Genomic DNA, 8899 nt, shown 5'->3' on the forward strand with positions numbered 1-8899 from the left:
TCTATATAACTCTATATAACCATGCATACTACCACATTCAATCAATAAAAAATCCCACAAAAACCAGGAACCACCGCGTACCTGTTGAATGTATGTTGTGAAACAAAACAAAAAAATCACAAAACATAAAACACACCACCAAGTAGAAAAAAAGAATAGAAGTCCCTAACCTACCTATGTAACTAAATTACCTTATGCCCTAGCCTACCTATATAATAAATTAATTTTTACCTCACCTACCTATGCTTCATTAACTTAACTCAAGACTCATGATGAAAGAGAAAAAGGAGTAAAACAGAACATAAAATACTACCACACAAACATGATGTATGTATGCATGTATGAGCAACCGTTAAAGAACCCACCTAAAATTAAAAAAATACCACCTACTAACATTCAGACCACCTACAAACATGCAAACTCTATATAACTCTATATAACTCTATATAACTCTATATAATAAAATAAATAAAAATAAAAAAATTTAAAAATAAAATAAATGAGATCAGACAGACTGCTTCAAGCGAGGCAGAATGCTGATCTGATTTTCATGTTGTTTCAGCTCCTCTATTTATACTCGTTTCAACCATACATTCTCATCATTTCAATCATTCGCGTCAGTAAGAAACTTGTTTAATGTATATACTGCACTATTATACAGTCTTAACCACAATACTAACCGTACTAAATTGAAGTCATCGAACGAACGCCTTCGAAACTTTCTGGTTGGCTGGTTAAATCTGCTATATTGCTTTTCATATAAACATATAATCCAATATAATATAATTTAATTATTTGTATACATGGATTCCAGTCACTTTATATATATATAATAAAAATTCATTATAAAAGCAACAGTAATCAGTGCTATATATGTAAGCACGCAGTTCAAATTCAAAATTGTTTGAGACCACACCTTGCTTAACATCCGATTCCAAGCCGAGCCAAGCCAAGCTGAGCCAATATGCATAGATTTAAAAGCGCTTTTATGTTAATATTTTGCTTATATTTATATATTTTATAAATTCATTATAAAAAACAACAGTAGCCATTACTATATATGTACGCACGCAGTTCAAATTTTTCTGAGAGAATTCAAAATAGTTAGAGCGCTTTAATGTTAAATTTTTGTTCGTTATATTTATATATTTTATAAATTCATTATAAAAACAACAGTAATCATTGCTATATATGTAAGCACGCAGTTCAAATTTTTCGGGGAGAATTCAAAATAGTTTAAGACCACACCTTGCTTAACACCGATTCCAAGCCGAGCCAAGCCAAGCTGAGCCAATATGCATAAATTTATAAGCGCTTTTATATTAAAATTTTGCTCGCTTTTTAAACGAATATCCCAATATAACATATTCTCCATCCTATTTTAATTTTCTTTGATGCTTTTTAATCAGTCAGGTAACAAAAATCATTATCGATATGAAATCAATTTGAAATTTTTTTTAATTATTGATAAAATTTTTAAATTGTTGATAAAAATAACTAGTATATATAGTGTAGTAAAACGTTTAAAATTTTCTAAGAGAATTCAAAATAATTTAAGACAATCACATGTAAATAATATAAATCGCATACATGCAATAAATATTGATAAAGAAAGCTGTCTGATTTAGCCGAAGTCTGCTTGCTCTCATAAAAATAAGGTTCACTTTAAAAAAGTGTAAAATATAAGTATATACATAATTACATATATACAAGTATATTTACAAGTATATACATAATTACAAAAGTGAATATTTATAAAAGTGACAGCCCTTTTATAGGTTCATGTTGTTTCCCTGGAGGCTGACGGAAACCCCTGGCTTTGAAATGCTGGCTCTTTTCATCGCTTTTACTTTTCTATTCAGTTCATCCAGCCTGGTTAGTTTTTTTTTTCTTGACCCACCCTCCGCTAGCCCACCTTCAATCTTCCATTTTGGTCGAATGATATATTCCGTGAGGGATGGTTCCGGTACTCTAGCTCTATCAGCCGGATTCGTATCTTCCCGCAATAAACGTTGTTCGTCTTTCTTCTTCACGGTTAAGGCTCCGGTAAATCCGACGAGTTCACCGGAGGAATTTTTTTCTTCCTGCTCAGTTTTTGAGGTGAGTTTTCGTTTTTTAGGACAGCATTTTAAATCTCTCTGCTGTCGCTCTTCTCTTGTGAAATCTTTGAAAGAAGCATCTTGACAAAATAATCGTTTGGCCCACCTTGTTATTAATTGCTGACATCTACCTTTGTTAATGGCGGTTTCCTTTGGGTGTTTGGAAAGGTAGGCCACTGCTTTTCCGAGACCACTTGCCTTCAATGCCTCGCTACTTATTGGCGGATATTCAAGTAGCTGTTTCAGGAGTGCCTCCCTAATTTCCAGATGAGGCAAGCAAAGATTGGGCAAAGGTGCCAGCCAGATTGCTACAGAACTTAGAATTCCGGGATCTGATAGCGATTCTACGATTTCCAGTTTACCGAGTTTTGCCTTGACGTATGGTAGTTGTCGCATAACTTGAATGGCCGGTTTGTTTTGGCTATTCAATTGCCTATCTTGCTCAGCAGCTGTATTCATGACCTTTATCATTTCTGCGATGGCATCGTCGTTGTGATTAATGAGGTCAACGTCATCTATTTTTCTTTTCCTCCTCCTTCTTTCTTCCTTCTTCTTCGCCATCATCAGATCAAAATCATAAACAGTAGGCTCATTATCGGGAGCAGCCATGTTTGATGGTGGAGATGATGACGGTTCATCAATTGTTGGACGATTTTTGTTCCTCTTAACTCTTCTCCGTCTCTTTTTTACCACATCCTCAGCTTCGTGTGTTTCTTCTTTGTCAGATGAACCGAAGATATCTTTAATCAAGTCATCTGGTTTTTCTTCTTTTTTATTGTGAACGGAGTCAGCACTTTTAACTTGCGGCTCGTCGTCTTCATCAGAGGATATCTCTTCACCGAAGATATCTCTAATCAATTCTTCATTTGTTTTAACTATTTCTTCGCCGTAAAGAGACTCATCCTCTTTATTGAGTTTTTTATCGTAATTTTTATCATGTTTCCAACTTTCACATGCATTGTTCTTAATTTGTTCAGCCATGTCGACACTAAACTCGTTCTCTATCGTGATTTAGACTTGTACGCGTAGGGCACCTTACAGATAAGTTGTTAAACACAGAATGATGTGTTACTGAATATCTTCGGTTATTTATAGTAGCCAACCATAGACCAATATTTGTATTGGTCAACAGAGAGTTGTAAACAGAGACCCAACAACAAAGGAAAACTTAGCTTAAGTGTCAAAGTTGTAAAATGAATAAACTTTTCTCGAACGTGTCACCTCTCAATAACCAACCGATAATATTTTTATTATTAACAATCAACTAAACTTTAATTATAACTAACAATAACTTTAATTATAACTTCAATTATAACTAACAATAACTTTAATTATAACTTTCAATGATCAATCTAATTACTATGACATAGAAACTGATTAGATCACTTTGGATAACTTTCATCTAATTATCAATTAATTAATAAGGCGATTATACTTATTTCATTTTATTCATAAAACCAAATTTATTCTTTGCGTTAAAAATCATAAAACTTCATGAAAGTTGTAAAAGAAATATTGAAGCAATAAAATCATTTTACAACTAATCATCAAAGAGATTCACTTTCAGCTAAATCTTTCTCTCGATTCACTTAATATTTGCACGGTGAAGTTTATTCACTTAGTCGGGACGTGGACTCAAATTTGTCCGTTGCAAACAGTGTTACAATATTTTTCTTGGTGAACATGGAAGAACACAACAACCAACAATTAACAAGACTGCTCAACAAATAACAATTGATGAATTTTTAGAAATGTTTAATTGTTTTTAAAGATAAACAAGCACTCAATGGCAGATTGAAAATTAAGTGTTATAGACGGATCGAAAAATTTATAATTTCAGGTTGTCAATTGACTGTCAATAACATCTGTCACCAATGGTCTCGGTCAGAAAATTTGTGACATTTTGTGGCAAGATTTTGACGGGTTACGCAATTTTCATTGTTAGTTCTGGTATTTTTAAAATTAGTTCTGTGTTACGAGCGTAAAGGATGATATCGTTTTTTAGTTGCAATATTCGAAGCATTTTTATGTTTTCAAAAATTGAAATAAAACACACACTAATTACTATCATATAGAAACTAGTTAGATCACTTTGGATCACTTTCATCTTATCATCAATTAATTAATAAGACGATTATAATTATTTTATTTTATTCATAATACTAAATTAACAGAGATTACAGGAATGAGATACACTTTCTTTTCCTTGCAACGACAATTTCTGTTAATGTCCGCGTATTTTTGTCCTTGTTCCACAAGAAATCTATTTCCATTAATAAACTCACAACAGTTAAACCACTTGTTATACATTTGTTTGTAGCGTGTTTGAATAGTATAGCTCAATTTTAGTGAAAATCTCACAAACTCCGACAGATCATGTCCCATCTTATTTTTCATTTTTATTTTCTGAAACTTGACACACTTAATATCACAAAGCAAAATTTATCTTTCTTTTTCAAAAGAACTGACAATAAAATCACAAACAAAGTGTTTTATATGATTTTCTGTTTAAAACCTACCGTAGCCATTTCCTGTATGAAATATCGGTTATAACAGTAAATAAAAATTCGTTTCTAGGTTTAAAATATGCAACATTTCGCGTCTTTCGTCTAAACAATGGAATTGACTGTAATAATTTGCTGATAAAACAACCATGGTGACATTTATGACTGAAAAAATCAAACAACCAATTTTAATGGCGGTTTCCTTTGGGTGTTTGGAAAGGTAGGCCACTGCTTTCGTGTCACCCATCAATAATCAACGGATAATATTTTTAATATTAACAATCAACTGAATTTTAATTATAACCAACAATGATGTCAACATAATTATCGATCTAATTACTATGACACAGAAACTGATTAGATCTCTCTGAATCACTTTCATCTATTTATCAATTAATTAATAAGGCGATTATTCTTTGCGTTAGAAGTCATCAAACTTCATGAATGTTCTAAAGTGAATTTCGAAGCAATAAAATTACTTTACCAATAACTATCAAAGAGATTCACTTTTATCTGATCATCAGCTAAATCTTTCTCTCGATTCCTTTAATATTTGCACGGTGAAGTTTATTCACTTAGTTAGGATGTGGACTCAAATTTGTCCGTTGCAAACCGTGTTACAATATTTTTCTTGGTGAACATGGAAGAACACAACAACCAACAATTAACAAAACTGCTCAACAAATAACAATCGATGAATTTTTAGATATGTTTAATTGTTTTCAAAGATAAACAAACACTCAATAGGAAAATGAAAATTGAGTGTTATAGACGGATCGAAAAATTGATAGTTTCAGGTTGTCAATTGACTGTTAATAACGCATCAGGTACTTCAACCGCAACGTCAGTCCCACCTACCAGTACAACCGCCACTTCATCTCCAAATTATAATGACAACAACATACAAGTAAAAGACGTGAAAATGGTAAAAGACGTGTGTATTTTACCTAAAAAACATCAGAAAAGCTAGAAAAATGTTACCAGAGCCACATAGCATTTTCTTATCTTAACCAAGAAACGAGAGAATTCCTAGCCAGTGAGTGTGAGATCACTTATTCGCAAGTTACGAAATGGTTACGAAATGGTTCAGTAACAGGAGGAAGAAGGACAAAAATACACGTACGTTTACAGAAACTGTCGTTGGAAGGAAAAGAAAGTGAACCTCAATCCTGTAATCTCTGTTAATAATTCAATTTAAACTTTTTTCACTTATTGAATGTTTTATTTTAATATACGCGTGAAATTAATTTATTTTATTATTTAGAGGTGAGCTTGGGAACGAGAATTGCGAAAATCCCATGGAGAACCCTATATAACCCTATATAACTCTATAAAACTTTATATAACTATATATAACTCAATGGGAATCTAGAAAGAATGGCAGCGAAATCGCGTGAATGAATTTAAAATAATAGGGAATAAAAATTTTCGGGATGGGAATTCGGGAGAGAACCATAAATGTTACAAAATGCAGTATAAAATTTTGAATTGCTACGATGGAAAAACTGCATGTAACAGCATCTCATCCTCTCTTTCAATCATCATTGTAGAAATTTTTTCACAGTGTCTATCAATCAATCAATTAGTTTATAAAGCGCTATTTTCGCGATGTTCAATAGCGTTCCCCAATGAATTTGGCAAACAGATGGGTCTTGAGATCCGCTCTGAACTTCGTAAGTGATGGAGAAGTAGTCAAAGAAGAAGAAAGAAAGTTCCAGAGAAAAGGGCCAGAAAAAGCAAATGCAAGGGACATGTCAAAAAACAAGTAGTAAAACTGTAAAACATTTTTTGTGAAAATTTTTGTCTTTTCAAATCAACAGAAGTTTCCAGAAGTTTGTACCTGAACGCGTAGATTCCTGGTGAACCAAAAATTGGTGACACAGAGGATGATGGTACAGACTTTTCTACAGTTTATTGGCATACATTGACTTTGAACACCAACCATGTACTGGCATCTGTGCGTTCTCTACGAATTCGATATGACAATATAATCTCGTTAAATTAAATAAAATTTTGGAAATTAATGAAAAAATTGAAAAATGGTGAAATTTGAATGAAACTGAAAATGACAAAAAGAATGGTGTTAATTATTTTATAATCAAAATTTAAAAATTATTAAATATTTGTAGGCATGGTTAATTGTTCACTGTTTAAGTCTTCATTTTAGATTGTCTTGTTAGCTTGTTAAAATATAAACCCCGAATTTTACTATGCTTGTTGTTCTGTTCAATTATTAAAACTCAACTACCGAAGTTATGGCGTGATCGAACTTTCCATAGGCAAGAATCTTCTAGCAGCAATTTTCAATAACATCTTTCCATAATTTCGAAAATAAAAACTGATCTCGTTTAGACTGAAGGTAGACAAAAAAATGTGTATTCCTATTATAGAATCAACTTTTTACGCGCTGGCTGGAAAACTAGTTGAAACGTAGCACTTTCATTTTTGGAGAGGCCCCCTTTTGTGAAGATCCCGCGGCTTGCCCTGCTACCTGCCATCAATCCAGCTCTATTCACACGTTCTTCTAAACTTTATTTATCGTAACTATCAACCATAAAAAAATATTTGTATAGAATCGATTTAAATAAAAATATTAATTAATATCTTTTAAATTTTTATAGATTGTCATAAAAAGTTTCAACACCATTAAAAATCATAAAGTCGAGTTAAATTCAATAATTAAGCTGAACTTTCACTAACGCAGATAGACAATAGAAGCCAGTGTTAATTTAATTCCACAACTTCATTTATACATTCAATCAATGATGATTGTGACCTGACTAATTAAAAAACATCAAATAAAATTTATAATAAATTATAAATTTGAACTGCGTGCGCACATATGTAGCACTGATTACTGTTGTGTTTATAATGAATTTATATACTATATATATACAAAGCGAGCAAAATTTTAATATAAAAGCGCTTATAAATCTATGCATATTAGCTCAGCTTGGCTCGGCTGGCTTGGAATTGGATGTTAAGCAAGGTGTGGTCTCAAACTATTTGGAATTCTTGCAGAAAAATTTGAACTGCGTGCGCACATATGTAGCACTGATTACTGTTGCATTTATAATGAATTTATATACTATATAGTCTATATAAAGCAAGCAAAATTTTAATATAAAAGCGCTTATAACTCTATGCATATTGGCTCAGCTTGGCTCGACTCGGCTTGGAATTGGATGTTAAGCAATGTGTGGTCTTAAACTATTTGGAATTCTCCCAGAAAAATTTGCGCACATATGTAGCACTGATTACGACTGTTGCGTTTATAAGGAATTTATATACTCTATATATAAAGCGAGCATAATTATATTATAAAAGCGTTTATAAATCTATGCATAATGGCTCAGCTTAGCTCGGCTCGGCTTGGAATCGGATGTTAAGCAAGGTGTGATCTCAAACTATTTTGAATTCTCCCCGAAAATTTTGAACTGCGACATACATATGTAGCATTGATTACTGTTGCAATTATAATGAATTTATATAACTAACTAGTAACTAGAATCCATGTATACAAATAATTAATAAGATTATATGTTTTATATAAAAAGCAATCACAGCCAATCAGAAAATTTCGAAGGCGTTCGTTCGATGACGTCAATTTAGTACTGTTGGCATTGTGGTTAAGACTGTATAATACTGCAGTACATACATTAAATAAGTTTTTTACTGATGTGAATGATTGAAATGGTGAAAGTGTATGGTTGAAACGAGTATAAATAGGAGCTGAGAAAACGTGAAAATCAGATCAGGCATTCTGCCTCGCATGAAGCAGTCTGTCTGATCTCATTTATTTTATTTTTTGATTTTTATTTGTTTTATTATATAGAGTTATATAGAGTTATATAGAGTTTGCATGTTTGTAGGTGGTCTGAATGTTAGTAGGTGGTATTTTTTTAATTTTAGGTGGGTTCTTTAACGGTTGCTCATACATGCATACATACATCATGTTTGTTTGTGTGGTAGTATTTTATGTTCTGTTTTACTCCTTTTTCTCTTTCATCATGAGTCTTGAGTTAAGTTAATGAAGCATAGGTAGGTGAGGTAAAAATTAATTTATTATATAGGTAGGCTAGGGCATAAGGTAATTTAGTTACATAGGTAGGTTAGGGACTCCTATTCTTTTACTCTACTTGGTGGTGTGATTTTTGTTTTGTGTTTTTTTTTTGTTTTGTTTCACATCACACATTCAACAGGTACGCGGTGGTTCCTGGTTTTAGTGGGATTTTTATTGATTGAATGATGTAGTATGCATGGTTATATAACTCTATATAACTCTATATAACTCTA

General features: G+C 32.2%; 1 protein-coding gene across 1 annotated transcript; it reads right to left on the reverse strand.

Annotated features, from left to right (window-relative positions):
• Positions 1 to 1772: 1772 nt before the first annotated feature.
• On the reverse strand, positions 1773 to 2708 carry HELRODRAFT_87445 (hypothetical protein; the record flags this gene model as incomplete). The annotated part of the gene is made up of 1 exon (XM_009028713.1): positions 1773 to 2708. The coding sequence occupies one exon, from the start codon at positions 2706 to 2708 to the stop codon at positions 1773 to 1775; it is 936 nt and encodes a 311-aa protein (XP_009026961.1).
• Positions 2709 to 8899: the final 6191 nt, after the last annotated feature.

Source organism: Helobdella robusta (assembly GCF_000326865.2).
Source record: "Helobdella robusta unplaced genomic scaffold HELROscaffold_58, whole genome shotgun sequence".
Classification (NCBI taxonomy): domain Eukaryota; kingdom Metazoa; phylum Annelida; class Clitellata; order Rhynchobdellida; family Glossiphoniidae; genus Helobdella; species Helobdella robusta.